General features: G+C 50.7%; 1 protein-coding gene across 2 annotated transcripts in view; it reads left to right on the top strand.

The window, feature by feature from the left end:
* Positions 1-17,413, top strand: part of RASAL1 (RAS protein activator like 1) — a 34,567-nt gene that overhangs the window by 7,504 nt on the left and 9,650 nt on the right. For both annotated transcript variants that reach the window (XM_017543142.2, XM_017543148.2), the window contains 11 exons: positions 113-226; positions 418-479; positions 4,995-5,124; positions 7,172-7,253; positions 7,356-7,487; positions 9,439-9,527; positions 10,365-10,482; positions 10,627-10,780; positions 11,155-11,219; positions 11,512-11,624; positions 14,323-14,515. In XM_017543142.2, the coding sequence (XP_017398631.1) occupies positions 113-226; positions 418-479; positions 4,995-5,124; positions 7,172-7,253; positions 7,356-7,487; positions 9,439-9,527; positions 10,365-10,482; positions 10,627-10,780; positions 11,155-11,219; positions 11,512-11,624; positions 14,323-14,515 (1,252 nt within the window). The remainder of the gene's footprint in view (positions 1-112; positions 227-417; positions 480-4,994; positions 5,125-7,171; positions 7,254-7,355; positions 7,488-9,438; positions 9,528-10,364; positions 10,483-10,626; positions 10,781-11,154; positions 11,220-11,511; positions 11,625-14,322; positions 14,516-17,413) is intronic.

The following is a 17,413-nucleotide window of genomic DNA, read 5'->3' as shown; positions in this document are numbered from 1 at the left end:
GTGTGTGTGTGTGTGTGTGTGTGTGTGTGTGTGTGTGTGTGTGTCTGGGTCTCCAGGTGTCTGCCTCCTGTGTGGTCCGAGGACCCCCAGCCCCCTGCACCTCCTTCCACAGGACAGCGACTGTCTGGAAGAGCCTGGGCCCCTTCTGGGGGGAGGAGTACACCGTGCACCTGCCTCTCGATTTCCACCAGCTGGCCTTCTATGTGCTGGACGAGGACACCGTTGGGTGTGTGGCTGGGGAAAGTGGGATGCGTGGGTTGGGGACCCAAGCCTGGGCACCTGAGGGGAGAGAGTATGTGGGTCCACACCCCACAAGGGCGTGCCCTCTCACCCAGACCTTGACGCCTGCGCCAGCTTCTCTCTGGTTGGGGCAAGGGAGTCCCTGACTGAGACCCTCATGTGCCCACCCTCCTGCAGGCATGACGACGTCATCGGCAAGATCTTGCTGAGCAAGGAGGCCATTACAGCTGACCCCCGAGGTGGGCGAGCGGCAGGGGCAGAGGGAGGAGGGGGCCATGCTCAGGCTGGGCATTTGCGGGGGCATAGCACATGGCACCAGGAAGCACAGAGCCTTCAGTGGAAACTTATTTCTCTTGTTGCTTTTGTCTTTAAATTTTGTTTGTTTTTAATTGTTGTTAGAGATGAGGTCTTGCTCTGTCCCCCAGGCTGGAGTACGGTGGTGTTACCATAGCTCACTGCAATCCTGAACTTCTGGCTCAAGTGATCCTCCCATCTCAGCCTCCTGCCTAGCTGGGATTACAGGTGCATGCCACCACACCCAGCTAAATTTTTCAGAAATATCTTGTAGAGACGGAGTCTTGCTATGTTGTCCAAGCTGGTCTCGAACTCCTAGGCTCAAGCAATCCTCCCACCTTGGCCTCCCAAAGTGTTGGGAGTACAGATGTGAGCCACCGTGCCCAGCCTAGTCTTTACTTTTTGAGCAGTTAATTTGTTTGCCTAGTTCAATATTCAGATTTTACAATAAGCACCCCGGCTACTCTGCTCCCTTCCTGACATTGTCAGCTTCTTGTATGTCCTTCTAGAAATATTTTAAACATATATAAGCAAGTAACAGTGGTAGCGGCAGGCTGGGCGTGGTGGCTCTCCCCTGTAATCCCAGCACCTTGGGAGGTAGAGGCAGAGGCAGGAGGATCGCTTGAGCCCAGAAGTCCAAGAGCAGCCTAGATAACATAGGGAGACTCTATCACCACTACAAATTATTTAAAAACAGTAATAGCAGCAAACACTTGTATACCGTATGTATAAATATAACCATGTATATTTGTGTATTATAAATATAAACATATTTATGTATAATAAATATATATATAAATATGCTGACCACTAAGTTCTTTACATGTATAGTCTCAGTTACCATCATAACCCCATGAGGTAGGTTCATCATAAACCTGAGAGGTAGGTGCTTTAATTATTAATGCCCACTTTACAGGTGAAAAAACTGAGGCACAGAGGGTTAAATGACTTGCTCAAGATCACATTATTAAGTGAGGCAGCCAGGATTTGAACCAAAGTTGTCTGGTTCCAGAGTCTGGGCTTGTGTGTGTGTGTGAGAGACAGGGTCTCATTCTGTCATCCAGGCTGTGACACAGTGGGGCAATCTCAGCTCACTGCAGCCTCAGCCTCCCAAGCAGCTGGGACTACAGTGCAGTACCACACCTGGCTAATTTTTGTATTTTTTGTAGAGGCAGGGTTTCACCATGTGCAACCAGGCCGGTCTTGAATGGTCTCAAGTGATTCACCTGCCTCAGCCTCCCAAAGTGCTATGGTAACAGGTGTGGGCCATTGCACTCAGCTGAGTCTGTGCTCTTAATACTGCACTGTTTTTTCTGTGCTTATACAAATTGCAGACTTTTACACTCTGCTCTGTGTCTTGCCTTTTAAAAAATTTTAATTGATTAATTTATTTTTGAGATGGAGTCTTGCTCTGTCGCCCAGGCTGGAGTGCAATGGCACAATCTCAGCTCACTGCAACCTTTGCCTCCTGGGCTCAAGCAATTCTCCTGCCTCAGCCTCCTGAGTAACTGGGATAAAAGGCACCTGCCACCACACCTGGCTAATTTTTGTATTTTCAGTAGAGACAGGGTTTCACCACCTTGGCGGGACTGGTCTCGAATTCCTGACCTCAGGTGATCCACCTGCCTCAGCCTCTCAAAGTGCTGGGATTACAGGCATGAGCCACCACGCCTGGCCTGTATCTTGCCTTTTTACTTCACCAAGTATCTCTAAGATCTTTCTATAACAGTGCTTTCAGAGTTTCTGCATTCTTCGTTTGCTATGGCTTCATGGTGCTCCATTGTGTGGCTATACCACTGTTTATTTAGCTAGTTCCCTATTGATGGCATCTGGGGAGTTCACAGTCTTTCCCTGGCTCAAGGAATGCTACAATAACTGGCCTGTACAAATATAATTTCGCACATATGTAAGTTCTAGCCATCAGTCAGATAAATTCCTAGAGGTGAACTGAAGAGTACATACATTCGTATACTTGATAGTTGCTGCTAAATCACCCTCCATGGAGGAGGTAACAATTTACTCACCCCACAGTCTCTCGCAAACAGCTCTCAAAACTTTTGATCATGTATCTGACAGGCGAAATGTTACCTCAGCGTAGGTTTACTTTGCACCTCTCCATGAGTGAGATTGAAAACCTTTTTTATATACAGTTTTGAAGAATCACTTTATTTCCTCTTCCATTTATTGTCTATTCATATTATACATGAATTTCGCCCCACACTAGGTTGTTTGCCTTTTCTTATTGATTTGTAGGAGCTCTTTACATATTGGGGGAGTTAATTCTTTGTCATATTAGCTGCAATATTTTTTCTCCATTTGTCTCTTATGTTTTGACTTTGCCTATAATTTTTTCATGTATACAATTTCTTTTTCTATTTTCAATCTCATATTTTTCTTTTGGTTCTGAATTTTCTATTAGACCTAAAAAGACCTTCCCAGCTCTAAGATTAAGAGAATGGAGCGAGACTCCTTCTCAAACAAAAATGAAAACAAAAGCAAACACCATTAGCTAAAACCTAACAGGGAATGATAAACAAAAAGCAAGGAGATCATGAAGGATTTCCCTGAAAGCAAACATCAATATCAATTCTACGGTCAACAAAGACTAAAACTTGGACTGGGGGAAGGTGGATGTTACAAGATATGAGGATTCTCCATTAGGCAGAGACCCTCGAGGGGTCCCAGAATAACCAACTACCGCTCCTCTCCAGGGATAAGCATCTTCACTTAGCTTTCCCACAGAGTAAGATCAAACAAACGTGATTTCACAATCAGAGATCAGCAAACACACAAGGAAATGAGACACCATAGTCAATAGTCAGCAGAAACAATAATCATCTGATTTAGACCCAAAAAGACTTTAGATTCTGTAATTATAATATACAGGATTTTTAAAAAAGAATCAGATTTAAAGAAATAAAATATGTAATCACAAGAAAGGCCGGCAACCATGGCAATAAATTACAAGTAATTATGCAGGCAGATTTTTAAAAAGAACCAAATAACATTTTTAGAGGTAAGTATAATTGTTGAAATAAAAAATTTAAAGGGCTGAGTGAAACATCAGATTATTCACAGTTAAAGGGAGATTTAGTGAACTGGAAGAAAGGTCTAGAGAAAATTTTCAGAATTCATCTTAGAGGAAAAGAAGGAAAAAAAATAAAAGTCCAGAGACAAGGAAAATAACTGCGGAGGTTTAACATTTATTTAACTAGAGTTTCAGAAGGATAGAATTTTAAAAATTAGAGACAGGCAAAAGTCATAACAAAAATTGGGAAGAGGAAATAATTTTTAAAAATCAATCTAGAGTTTTACAGAACTAAAGGAGGGATATGATTCCATAAATAGGAGAAGCACAATTTTAAATTTTAAGCAAGATTTAAAAAATCTGTATCTAGATGCATTGCGATGAAACTGCAGTGCATCAAAGACACAGTCCTTAGAATTGTATTAGGCAGAAAAGGCTGGGCATGGTGGCTCCCGCCTGTAATCCCAGAGCTTTGGGAGGCCGAGGCAGGCAGATGGCTTGAATTCAGGAGTTCGAGACCAGCCTGGGCAACATGGCAAAACCTCATCTCTACAAAAACCACAAAAAATTAGCTGGCTGTGGTGGTACACATCTGTAGTTCCAGTTACTGGGGAGGCTGAGGCAGGAAGATTGCCTGCGCTTGGGAGACTGAAGCTGCAGTGAGCCGACATTGTGCCACACCACTGCACCCCAGCCTGGTGATGGAAAGCCAGAGGTCACTGGAACTTTCAAAGTGATGAGCGAAATAGGGAGAAATGCCCAAGATTTTTTTTTTTTTTTTTTTTTTTTGAGGGGAGAGTAGGTTGGGATGACATGATAGAGTTCTTTTTATACCAGGGTGAAGTGTGTGACAGCACGTGGCTCCTAGCATTGGCCCTAGGACTAACGACACTGCCTGCGTTCAAATTCTAGCTCTGCCGTTTGCTAGCTGTGGGACCGTGGACAAAGCTCTTCCTCCCTGTGCCTCATTTTCCTCATCTGAAAATGGGGATAATTGCAGCACCTGTATCAGAAGCCAGGGTCTTAACACATTTTTAATTTTAATTGAGGCAGGGCGTAGTGGTTCATGCCTGTAATCTCAGCACTTCGGGAGGCCAAGGTGGGTGGATCGCTTGATCTCAGGAGTTCGAGATCAGCCTGGGCAACACAGTGAAACAAAACAATACAAAAATTATCCAGGCATGGTGGTGCTGCATACCTGAAGTCCCAGTTAGTCAGGAGGCTGAGGCAGGAGAATCGCTTGAGCCCAGGAGGCAGAGGTTACAGTGAGCCAAGATCGTGCCACTGCACTCTGTCCTGGGCAACAGAACCAGACCCTGTCTCAAATAATAATAATAATAATAATGAAAATAATGCTAATTGAATTTTTAAGTTAACGCAATGTCCAGTACATGGCAGACACTTCATATATGCTGGTGCCTGTGACCTCCAGGGATTGACAGCTGGATCAACCTGAGCCGAGTGGACCCAGAAGCAGAAGTGCAGGGTGAGGTTTGCCTGTCAGTACAGATGCTGGAGGATGGGCGGGGCCGATGCCTTCGCTGCCATGTGCTTCAGGCCAGGTATGCTCAAGGTGGAGGTGGTGTGGAGGGTAGTCTGAGAATGAGCAGGAGTCCCTTGGGTCTCCCCTGCTGCCTTGCCTTTGGGACCTCCTCACCCCTGGGGCACTTCTGGGTTGACGGTCAAGTTCCATGTATGGACAAATAGTCCAAGCTCATTGGGTTGTAAGTTCCTGGGGCAAAATCCTGTTGAGTCCCCAGGGACTAGCAGCAACAGACCAGACACTCAGGATGACAGGTGACAGGTGAGTGTGCAGGTGTAGTCATCAAATTGTAACTAACAAATACCCAATTCATACTGGCTTAAGCAAAAAAGTACTTTATTGGCTCATATGACTGACCTATAGCTTCAGGCATGGCTGGATCCAGGTGCTCAAATGATGCCATTAGGAATCTGTCTTTTAGCTCTGCTGATCTCTGTGTTAGCTTTGTTCCTAGGCAGCCTCTCCCCAGGTGAGAGATGGCCCTAGCAGCTCCAGGCTGGCCCCCTGCCAGCGTAGCCACTCCAACAACAACAAAAAAACACTTCCATTTCCAACCACTGTCCTGGGATTAATTTTGACCGGCTCAGGCTGGGGCACATGCCTATCTCTGAACCAATTACATTGAATAATGGGTCAGGCCTGAGTCACAAGCCCATTCCTGGGGCGGAGGGAGGGATTGGCCCCCACTAAGTCATGTGAGAGAGGGGTAGTGAGGAAGACAGGTCCTGTCCCAAAGAAAAATCTGACGGAAGATGGATGCAAGACCAGGAAAAATCACAGGTGGCCCTCCAGGGGCAGCAGCTCATGGGACGCCCATCCTCCCTCCTACCAACTCATCATGGCCATCCCCTTCTCCCTTCCTCAGCTCTCCGTCATCTTGCTCCCCCAATGCCCCCACCCTTCCCCCCTCTCTCTCTCATCCTGTCTGGCTGCCTCTTTTTCACCACCCCAGCTCTCACTTTTAGGCAAATCCATGCCCAGATTGGGAAGGGCCTCCTATTTCTAGCTTGCTGTGTGACCATAAAGCCCTTCTTTGCCCTCTCTGGGCCTCTCCCACCACCTCCAGACTTTTGCTTCCAGCCTTGGCCCCAGCTGGGGCTCCCTAGAGTCTGGTTGAGGGAGATCCAGGGGGAAAGGGGACAGGCTGAAGGGCTCAGCAGGGGGCAGGGGCTCCTTGTCTTTCTTGTGCCCATGGTCCCTTCCCCAGCCACAGGGCTGTGCAGGATCCTTGCAGGCATGAGAGGGACTGATTGCTGTCGCTTAGCAACCGGGCCAGCTCCTAGGAAACCGAAGAAGGCTTTGGATGCTGAGCGGGAGTGGGAAGGGAGCAGGAGGAAGATGGAAGCAGCCCCCGGTGTGGGGGTGGGGTGGTGGTGTGTTCCTGGGTTTGGGAAACCACAAGAAGGAGGGATGGGGAAGCTGCCTGGAGTAAGACTTTTGGGTTGTCATGGCAACCAACGGCAAGGAGTCCCTGCCTCGTGCCTTCTCTTGGGTCCTAGACAAGGTGTGGGCATGGGTGTTTGTTGAATGAATAAATGGACTGAGCAGCCACCACCTGCCAGGTGCTGTGCTAGGCCCTTCACACACATCATCCCACCTCATCCTCGGCTCTATGAGGTTGGTCTGTTATTACTCCCATTTTTCAGGTGAGGAAATGAAGGCTTAGAGAGGGGAAGTGACTTTTCCTAGTGTCCCCTAGCCAATGAGTGCAGAGCCAGGCTTTGAACCTATGCATCAAGTTTCCCATCTGGGGCCTCCAGGGACTCTAAGGCTCTCCCCACCACCCCCACTGCACTTGCTGGGCTTTGTGATGCAGGACAGCACTTCTTGGTGCCTCGTTTCCTCATCTGGAAAATAGGGACATACGAGTGCCTCCCCACAGGGAGATGACAGGAAGACGGTGGGTCCTGATGGGTAAGGTGAGGGGTGTCCCTAGCTGGACCCTTACAGTGGAATAGTTTGTTGCCCTGGAAACCAGCAACATTGGAATGATCTGCTCGGATCAGCCTTTCCAAGGCCCACCTTGGGTGCCGTGTTCCCTCACTCCTTTCCCCATCTGTTCCCAGGGACCTGGCTCCCAGAGACATCTCTGGCACATCTGACCCATTCGCACGTGTGTTTTGGGGCAGCCAGAGCTTGGAGACCTCAGTGAGTGGTGGGGAATGAAACCGGGAAGGAGTGGGGCATCTGGTGGTGGGGTGGGGGTCCCCATCAGCTCTCCCACTCACAGACCACTTCCCTCGTCCTCAGACCATCAAGAAAACTCGCTTCCCGCACTGGGATGAAGTGCTGGAGCTGCGGGAGATGCCAGGTGCCCCGTCCCCACTTCGGGTGGAGCTCTGGGACTGGGACATGGTGGGCAAGAACGACTTTTTGGGCATGGTGAGCCTCACTCCCTGCAACACCCTCCATGGCTCCTCAGTGCCTCCAAGGGGGAAGATGAGACGGGCTGAGTACTGGCTCCCAGAAGGGTGGATGTGCAGCTGGCTCATCAGGTTCTCCTGGTTAGGCCTGGGTGATGCATTTCCATTGCTCTATTGTACAGGTGAGAAAACTGAGGCTGTTAAAGGTACAGGAACCTACCTAATATCACAGGGCGGGTCCAGATTCTTATTCTGGGATGAGAGCATGACAGATGACTGTGTGCTGGCCCTGTGCTGAGTGTCTCTCCCACAGAGCCTCGCTGCTTAAACTTCATGGCCACCCTTTGAGGCTGGGCCTGTTGCTATCCCCATTTTACAGATGGGAACACTGAGGCTCAGAGAGGCTAAATGTCTTTTTCAAGGTCGTACGGCTAAGAAAGAGCAGAGCCAGGATTTGAGTTCGGATCTCTTTCACTACAGACCTACGCCCCTAACTCCTACTCCTGGAAGTCCTAGGCTCAGGGTTTTTCTCTTGGTTTTTCCATCTTTGGAAACAGCCTGGTAGTTTCTCAAATAGTTAAAGATAGAGTTACTCTATGACCTAGTAATTCCTCTCTTAGGTATATACCCCAAAGAAATGAAAACCTATGTTCACACACAAAACTCTGACATTACTGTTCAGCATGAGCCATAACAACCCAAAATGGAGAAAACTCAAGTGTTCACCATACATAAACAAAATGTGGTCTCTCGATACAATGGAATATTATTCAGCCATAAAAAGGAATGTGGTACAGTAAGTCCTCACTTAATGTCATCCACAGGTTCTTGGAAACCATATCCTCAATCAAAATGACATACTGTATGCTGGAGGAACTTAACTCTTATCTTTTAATTTTTAATTTATTTTTATTTTTTGAGAAGGAATCTTGCTCTGTTGCCCAGGCCGGAGTGCAGTGGCATGAACTCAGCTCGCTGCAACCTCCACCTCCCGGGTTCAAGCAATTATTTTGCCTCAGCCTCCCAAGCAGCTGGGATTTCAGTGCACACCAGCATATCTGGCTAATTTTTAAATTTTTAGTAGAGACAGGGTTTTACCATGTTGGTCAGGCTGGCCTCGAACTCCTGACCTGAAGTGATCTGCCCACCTCAGCCTCCCAAAGTGCTGGGATTACAGGCATGAGCCACCCACCTGGCCTTAATTCTTGCTTATAGTAATTAGCCATGGTATATTTGATTTCCTTACATGTTGTGAGTCAGGACTTACTGTACAGGCACATGCTACAACATGGATGAACCATTATGCTAAGCAGAAAAAGCCAATCTCCCACCCCCCAAAAAAAACACGTATGATTCCGTTTATACGAAATGTCTGGAATAGGCAAATCTATGGACACAGAAAGCTGTTTAGTGGTTACCAGGGCTGGGGGGCAGGAAGTGACCGGTCATGAGTACAGGCTTTTTTAGGGCTTGTAGACAATGTTCTGGAATCAGTGGCACAAGTAATTGCGGCAACTCTTTGAATATACTAAAGATCATTGAATAGTACACTTTAAAAAGGTGAATTGTTCGGGATGTGAATTCCATTTCTCTAAAGTTCTTTTAAAAGACAGAGGGTGGGGGTTGAGGGTCTTCAGAGCTGTCCTCATTCCTTTTGATAGATGAAGTTTATGTCCCTAAACAGAGCTGAAAATACACTCAGTCCAGACATGCTATCTCTAGCAGCTGTGTGACCTTGGGCAAATCACTCCACGTCTCTGAGCCTCAGTTTCCTCAACTGTAAATTAAGGGTCCCTGGGATGCCCTCAGTGTCCTGGCAGGAGCTGATAATTTGAGACTTGCTGGAGAGAAGGAGGGGGCCCTGGCAGGCCATTCTGCCCCTCTGTGGGTGGGCGGTGTGCTCTTCCAGGGCTGGGTGAGACCTGAGCAGGGCAGGGCCCGGCTGAGGGTCTGTGTGTCTCTCCCTAAAGGTGGAGTTCTCTCCGAAGACCCTCCAGCAGAAGCCGCCCAGCGGCTGGTTCCGCCTCCGGCCCTTTCCCAGAGCAGAGGAGGATTCTGGGTAAATGTGGGTGCAGAGGGAGGGGGCCAGGCTGGAGTCACGTTGGGCAGCATCCACAGCTTGTGGGAAGAGCCCATGCCAGCCCACACACTATCACTATGCCACTTAATTCATGCATTCATCCGTTTAACAACTGTCTACGGACGGTCTCTCAAGGTGTTTACATAAGTCCACGTGAGTTCGCTTTACACCCATTCACCTATTCACGTGCTTACATGTTGGTTCACACTTGATGTACATTCAGAACGTTGGGTCCTTCCACATGTGTCCGTACTGTTTATTCTTGAGCACACTTGGTTAAACCATCTCTGCTTGTCCTGTCTTGTTTATGCCCATCAAGATCAGTTCACACCTGTTTGTACTGGCCACACCTGTTCACACCCGTCCACGCTTGTTCACACTGCTGACACTCATCTACACTTGTCCACACATCCTGTACATAATTTGTGTACCCCGGCCATATCTACCCATTCCGGCCACAGCTGTTTACATTGTTTGTGTACATTCCTTTTTTAGTTTTGAGATAGAGTCTTGCTCTGTTGCCCAGGCTGGAGTGCAGTGGTATGATCTCAGCTCACTGAAACCTCTGCCTCCAGGGTTCAAGCGATTCTCCTGCCTCAGCCTCCTGAGTAGCTGGGACTACAGGTGTGTGCCACCACGCTGGCTACTTTTTGTATTTTCAGTAGAGATGGGGTTTCGCCATGTTGGTCAGGCTGGTCACAAACTCCTGACCTCCAGTGATCCACCCACCTCAGCCTCCCAAAGTGCTGGGATCACAGGCAGGAGCCACCGCACCCAGTCGGATCTTTCATTTTCTTATGATCTGATCCTGGACAGGGGGAGCCTGGGTGCCCTGCGCCTGAAGGTGCGCCTGATCGAGGACCGCGTCCTGCCCTCCCAGTGCTACCAGCCTCTCGTGGAGCTGCTCATGGAGTCTGTGCTGGGGCCAGCAGAGGTGGGTGCAGCAGGCAAGCAATGCTACCAGGGGGTGCTGGGGGTCCAGACCCTGGCCTCCCCTGCCTCACGGAGCCCTATCTAGGCCCATTGGCTTTGGAGGTCCCAGGGGCCGAGGTCACCTCTGCCTCGCGTCCCCACCTAGGAGGACACTGCTAGCCCCCTGGCTTTGCTGGAAGAGCTGACCTTGGGGGACTGCCGCCAGGACCTTGCCACCAAGCTGGTGAAACTCTTTCTTGGCCGGGGACTGGCTGGACGCTTTCTGGACTATCTCACCCGGCGTGAGGTGGCTCGGACCAGTGAGTTGCCCGCACAACCCCCTGCCATCACCCCCTCACCCCAATGATGGGCCTGCAGGAGAGTCCCTGGGGGAGGAATGGGGAGGTATCAGGCAGAAGGAAAGGGCTTCTTGTTCTGTGGGTCCCTGTAATGTGCACCCCCAGACAACTGGGAGCCCAATTGCCTGCTCAGGCCCTGGTTTTGCCACTCGTGAGCTGTGTGACCTCAGGCAGTTCACTTAACCACTCTGGGCCTCTGTACTGTGAATGGGGTTGATGTTTTGGGTCTTCCTGATTCTTGGGGCTGGAAGAATCATGACCGCCACCTTGGGTAAGTGGGGTGAGCTGGGTGCAGCTCCCCAAATCCCAGCAAACACTTCCTCCTGCCCTCCCAGTGGATCCCAACACCCTCTTCCGTTCTAACTCCCTGGCATCCAAGTCGATGGAACAGTTTATGAAGGTGAGTAGGTGAAGGCCTGGGGGGGCAGGCACAGCTTCCTCGAGTCAGTCCTTCCCAGTGCCTGCCTGGATCCCACACTCGGCTGGCTTCACACAGCACTGGGTGGCCGAGCTGCAGTGCTGGTGGCTGGTGCCAGGCCTCGCCCTGGGTTGCACCTGGGTGTGTCCCCCACCCCCCACCCCAGCCCTGGCCTCTCTGAACCTCTCCCTGCATGGTGCCCCCTGTGTCCAGCTCATGGGCATGCCCTGGCCTCGCCTTCAGCCCCGCCCTGTGTGGTGCCCCCTGCCCCCAGCTCGTGGGCATGCCCTATCTGCATGAGGTCCTGAAGCCCGTGATTAGCCGTGTCTTTGAGGAGAAGAAGTACATGGAGCTGGATCCCTCCAAGATGGACCTGGGCCGCACCCGGTGAGCAAAGCCCTGACCCTCTGATGGCCTCTCTTGGCTACCCGGAGCCCTGTCTGGGGACTGGGTTCATGCTGACTGCCACCCACCCTGGGGGCACGGCTACTCAGGAGCTCAGTGGCTGAGCTCAAAGCCTTACACACGAGCCCTTAGGTCCTCAGGCTGTAGTATAGGGTTATGTTTGGGACTCTGATACTAAGCTTCCTAGGTTTGTAATCCCGGCTCTGCCACTACTGGTGGACAAAATTGCCAAAAGTTGTTAAGTTGTTTTCGTGTGTGTGTGTGTGTGTGTGTGTGTGTGTGTGTGTGTGTGTTTGAGACAGGGTTTTACTCTGTCACCCAGGCTGAGGTGTAGTGGTGTGACCATGGCTCACTGCAGCCTCAACTTCCTCGGCTCAGGTAATTCTCCCACGTCAGCCTCTTGAGTAGCTAGGACTACAGGTGCACATCACCACGACCAGCTAAGTTTTTGCATTTTTAGCAGAGATGGGGTTTTGTCACATTGCCCAGGCTGGTCTCGAACTCCTGGGCTCAAGCAATTCTCCTGTCTCGGTCTCCCAAAGTGCTGGGATTACAGGTGTGAACCACTGCGCCTGGTATGATCAAATTTTTTAAGATTAAAAAACCTAAAATATTGATCTAATGTTCTTCCACTTAATGTGCATATTACTTCTAAAATATCCCTTATCCAGCTTGTGAGAATATTGTGGCCTGAAGCGTGGGCTCATGACCTCTGCTCCATGGTTTGTGGGACTTAACTGAGTCATGCATGTGCTCCACAAGCGTTCATGATTTTTTTTTTTTTTTTTTTTTGAGGCCCCCCTCTATCGCCAGGCTGGAGTCCAGTGGCACAATCTTGGCTCACTGCAACCTCTGCCTCCCTGGTTCAAGAGATTCTCCCTCCTCAGCCTCCTGAGTAGCTGGGACTACAGGCGTGTGCCACCACGCCCAGTTAATTTTTGTATTTTTAGTGGAGATGGGGTTTCACCATGTTGGCCAGGATGGTCTCGATCTCTTGACCTCGTGACCCACCTGCCTAGGCCTCCCAAAGTGCTGGGACCACAGGTGTGAGCCACCGCGCCTGGCCAGTGATCTTTCTTACTGTGGTGCTGGCGGTCCCCGACATTAGTGATCTTTCTTACTGTGGTGCTGTGATTCGCTGACATTGGTGATCTTTACCACAGTGGTGCTGGCGGTCCCTGAGTGGGCCTGCCTGCAAGGGAGATGGTGGAGCGCTCAGTGAGATTTCGAGGAAGCACAGCAGTGGCTGGAGCTCATTCCACCCCTCCGTGGGCTCCTCCTCCTTTCTCTCCAGAACCTTCTCCTATCTGGCCCAGAAGCCTGGGGCTGTGGAAAATGATTGCTGGGGTATCCATTGGGGACTGTGGCAGAGACAGGAGAGGGTCTTTCCTTGTGCTGTCCACACCTTCTGACTACATTAGAGGCAGGTGTCAGGACCCCCTCTTACTGATGATGCAACTGAGCCTCAGAGAGGGAAGGTCACCTGCCTGAGGTCACACAGGACTCAGTGGGCACCCATGGGGAAAGGGCATCAAGGGACCTGGGCAGGGCAGAGTGGCAGGCAGGCTCTGGAGCTGGCAGTCCTGAGTTCTAATATCAGCTGCGCCATCTCCCCAGTAACCTCTCTAAGCCTCGGTTTTCTTCTCTGTTAAATGGGAACAGTAAGGCCACTTACCCCATCAAGTTGCTGTTAGGATTAAACGAGACCCTGCCAGAGACAATGAATCCAGGGCTCAGCACATTGGGTCCAGGACACAGTGGGGCTGAGAACCCCCAGTTCTCAGTCTGGGTGTGGGCAAGACGGACCCTCAATCTGTGGGGAAAGGAAGGAACACGGTAATTGCAGATGGAAAAGTGCTGTTCTGTCATCCACAAAACAAAACAATTACTGAGTGCCAGGCTCTGGGCTGAACACTGAGGATATAGCAGAGAACAAACAGTCCCAAGTCCCTATTCTGGGGGGAGACAGATAATAAGCAACTGGAGGAAGAAGGTTTATTGTTTTTGTTTTTTTTTTGAGAGGGAGTCTCGCTGTGTCACACAGGCTGAAATGCAGTGGCGCAATCTTGGCTCACTGCAACCTCCACCTCCCAGGTTGAAGTGATTCTCCTGCCTCAGTCTCCTGAGTAACTGGGATTACAGGCGTGCACCACCACGCTGGGCTAAGTTTCATATTTTTTGGCGGAGATGAAGTTTCACCATGTTAGCCAGGCTGGTGTTGAATTCCTGATCTCAAGTGATCCGCCGCCTCGGCCTCCCAGGGTGCTGGGGTTACAGGCATGAGCCACTGTGCCCGGTTGGGAAAATGTTATTGGAGGGGACCAGGGAATGAAAGGAAACGAGGCAGGTTCCCTGCCATATTCCATAGGGTGGGGACAGGGGCAACCTCACAGGGAAGGGAACATCTAAGCAAAGACTGACAGGCAGTGAGAAAGGGAGTCTTGTGGAGATTTAATGGGAGAGCGTTCTGGGGAGGCAGATGAGCCCAGTGCAAAGGCTGTGAGATGGGAATGAGCTCATCCTGTTAGAGGAACAGCAAGAAACCTGGTGGGAAGGGGCAGGAGGGAGGCTGCAGAGGTGTGGGAAAGATGGGTCCTCTCTGAGCTCGGCGGGCCGGTGGGGGGTTTGGGGCAGGCAGATGCTGAGCCCCGAGGCTGAGCTCCTCCGCCGGTCCCTCCAGGAGGATCTCTTTCAAAGGCACACCCTCGGAGGAGCAGATGAGGGAGACCAGCCTGGGGCTGCTGACGGGCTACCTGGGGCCCATCGTGGACGCCATCATGGGTTCGGTGGGGCGCTGCCCGCCTGCCATGCGCCTCGCCTTCAAGCAGCTGCACCGGCGCGTGGAGGAGCGCTTCCCCCAGGCAGAGCACCAGGTGCGCTGGGCTGGGAGGCTGAGGCTGGGGACGAGCCGGAGCTTGTCCAGGGTCACTCGGAGGAGTCAGAGCAGAGCTGGGACCTGAAGCCAGGCTGCCGGCATTAGAGCACTCTGTCCTGGCAGAAGTGGGGACGGCGTTGTTGGCAGGGTCCGGGTCCTAGGAATGATAATAATCATAAAAATAGGCTGCGCGCCGTGGCTCAAGCCTGTAATCCCAACATTTTGGGAGGCTGAGCAGGGTGGATCGCTTGAGGTCAGGAATTCAAGACCAGCCTGGCCAACATGGTGAAACCCTGTCTCTACTAAAAATACAAAAATTAGCTGGGCATGGTGGCGCATGCCTGTAATTCCAGCTACTCAGGAGGCTGAGTCAGGAGAATGGCTTGAACCCAGGAGGCAGAGGTTGCACCAATGCACTCCAGACTGGGTGACAGAGATAGGATCTGCCTCAAAATAAACAAATAAATAAATAAAATAATGGCAGCTAACATCATATGTAGCCTGACCATGGGCCAGATCTCATTTTAGGTGATTTATGCACTTATTACCCTATCTAATCATCACTTGCACCCCGTGAGGTGGATACCAGGATTATTCCCATTTTACAGAGGAGGAAACCGAGGCCCAGAGAGCTTAAGTCACACAGCTAGAAAGGGGTTACATTGGGACTGGCACTCACCCAGGCAGGCTGGCTCCTGGGTCTGTGCTCATAACCGGCAATTAATAGAGTCTGGCACAAAGTAAGTGCTTCTTAAAATTCCAGCTGTATGCCAGAGAGAGAGGAAGTAAGAGAGAAGAACGCAGATCTGGTATACAGTAAGTGCTCAGAAACACCCAGAATAAAGTCTAAAAATAAATCCCTGCAGGTGTAGTCGATACTAACGAGGATAGAAAAGTTGAAAACTCAGACGCTGTGAGTTTCCAGCACAAGAACCAAGCAGGCAGCGTGTGCGATGGTAGTGAGTTGTGCGGACTGCGGCCAGCTGGGGCCCCCAGAGCTTGTCTAAAGTGGACAGCTCCAGGGGATCACTGCCATATAGAAACGGGAGCCAAGTACTGCCAGATCTTTAGAGATTCTGGATTTTATGTGAGGCGTCTTATTTATTTATTCATTTATTTATTACTTTTGAGATGGGGTCTTGCTCTGTTGCCCAGGCTGGAGTGCAGTGGCATGATCATAGCTCACTGCAGCCTCTATCTTCCAGGCTCGAGTGATCTTCCCACCTCAGCCTCCCGAGTTTCTGGGATTACTTGGCTGCACCGCCACACCCAGCTAATTATTCATTTATTTTTGTAGAGACAGGGTCTCACTGTGTTGCCCGAGAGGGTCTTGAATTCATGGCCTCAAGCAGTCCCTCTGCCTCCACCTCCCAAAGTGCTGGAACTACAGGCGTGAACCTATGTGCCCAGCCTGGCCTCTTATTTTTGAAATGTCAGCACGAATTCACCTGAAAACCAAACACACAGAAACATTTTGGGTCAAGCATTTCAAAACATTTGTGGTTGCACTGGCCTATCGGCCACCAGTTTGAGACCCCCTGGTTGAATGCTCAGCACACTTCCCGAGATGGCTGTCACTGTCCTCACTTGCAGATAACATCGGGTGAGACTTTTCTGTAGTGCCGATGTATCAGACCCAGGGGTCACTTTGCAGGAAGATCTGAGACCTGCTACAGGACGTCACTGTCATAGCCCACTTCCCAGAGCATCATTGGAGAGCATTTGAGTTATGCCATATTTCTCTTCACTTTCTGTTTACAGACAGGGAAACTGAGGCCCAGAGAGGCAAAACACCTTGGCCAAGGGTTTTCCAGACTCCCAGTTGAGGTCCCTCCCCTCCTCCCTGAGGAGTGAGCTCTGGGCCTTGACTCTGGGATGTAGCTTGGCTTACACCTCACCTGGCTAGGCTTTCACCCGGGCTGCCGGTAGAGGTGTTAAGTTGGGCACAGCAGTGGCAGGGAACAGGGAGGAAAAGGAGGAGGCCAGCTCCCAGACAGCCTAGACCTTGTAGGAGGAGCCAATATCGGTGACACCCAAGTGTCCCTTAGTTCTCAGCCCCCAAGGTGGGCTGAGTGCAGGGACTTTCTCAGGCCCAGGGAACCCAGGGAAGCCTCCTTCTCTGCTATGCTGATACCGGTTCCTCGCCCTCAAAAAGGAGGAAGCTAATGAGCTGATATGCAGTCTAATATTACTCTGGACTACAGATGGTGGTGTGGTAGTGGTCACTTTGGGGACAGTTCCGGGCTTCAGATGGAGGGGAAGACGCTCCCTCTGGGCAGTTCCAGGTACCCAGCTCCTGCAGGGCTCACTGTCAAGGCCAAGATGACACCCCAGGGAGGGCATTGTTTCATGTGTGACTGCGACCTCTAAATAAACACAGGCGCAGACTCTCGGGCTAAATGTAGTGGGGCAAGTGTGAGAGGTGGGTGGGGAGCTGGTTTGCGGGGAGCAAGATGCACTTAGGATGGAGGGACACCCTTCCCTGAGTCACCTCCACTGGCGCTGGGGAACAAGCCTTACCTTTAGATGGGCCAGGCCCCAGACTCACATGGAAGGGCACCATACTCTACAGTTTGTAGAGGGCAGAGGTTGGGGGTGGGGAGGTGCACATAGGATGGACCCAAGCCCATCAGACTGGGTTCAGTACTGATCTTCAGTTTCCTCATCTGAAAAAATGGGATAGTCGCACCTACCTACCCCCACAGGGTTATCTGAGGACTAGATGTGGTAGTTGAGGCTTGGTTTCTAACACTTGGTGAGGGCTCCTTGGTAGCTGGTGTTGAATGGCAGGAGAGTGTGGTGAAGAATAGAGAGTTCAAATCCTTGGCTGGGCATGGTGCCTCACGCTTGTAATCCCGGCACTTTAGGAGGCCAAGGCGGGTGGATCACTTGAGGT

The sequence above is a fragment of the Cebus imitator genome, unplaced genomic scaffold (assembly GCF_001604975.1).
Source record: "Cebus imitator isolate Cc_AM_T3 unplaced genomic scaffold, Cebus_imitator-1.0 Scaffold8, whole genome shotgun sequence".
In the NCBI taxonomy this organism is placed as follows: Eukaryota; Metazoa; Chordata; class Mammalia; order Primates; family Cebidae; genus Cebus; species Cebus imitator.
The sequence above is the reverse complement of the archived record's forward strand: the minus strand, read 5'-3'. Positions and strand labels throughout refer to the sequence as shown.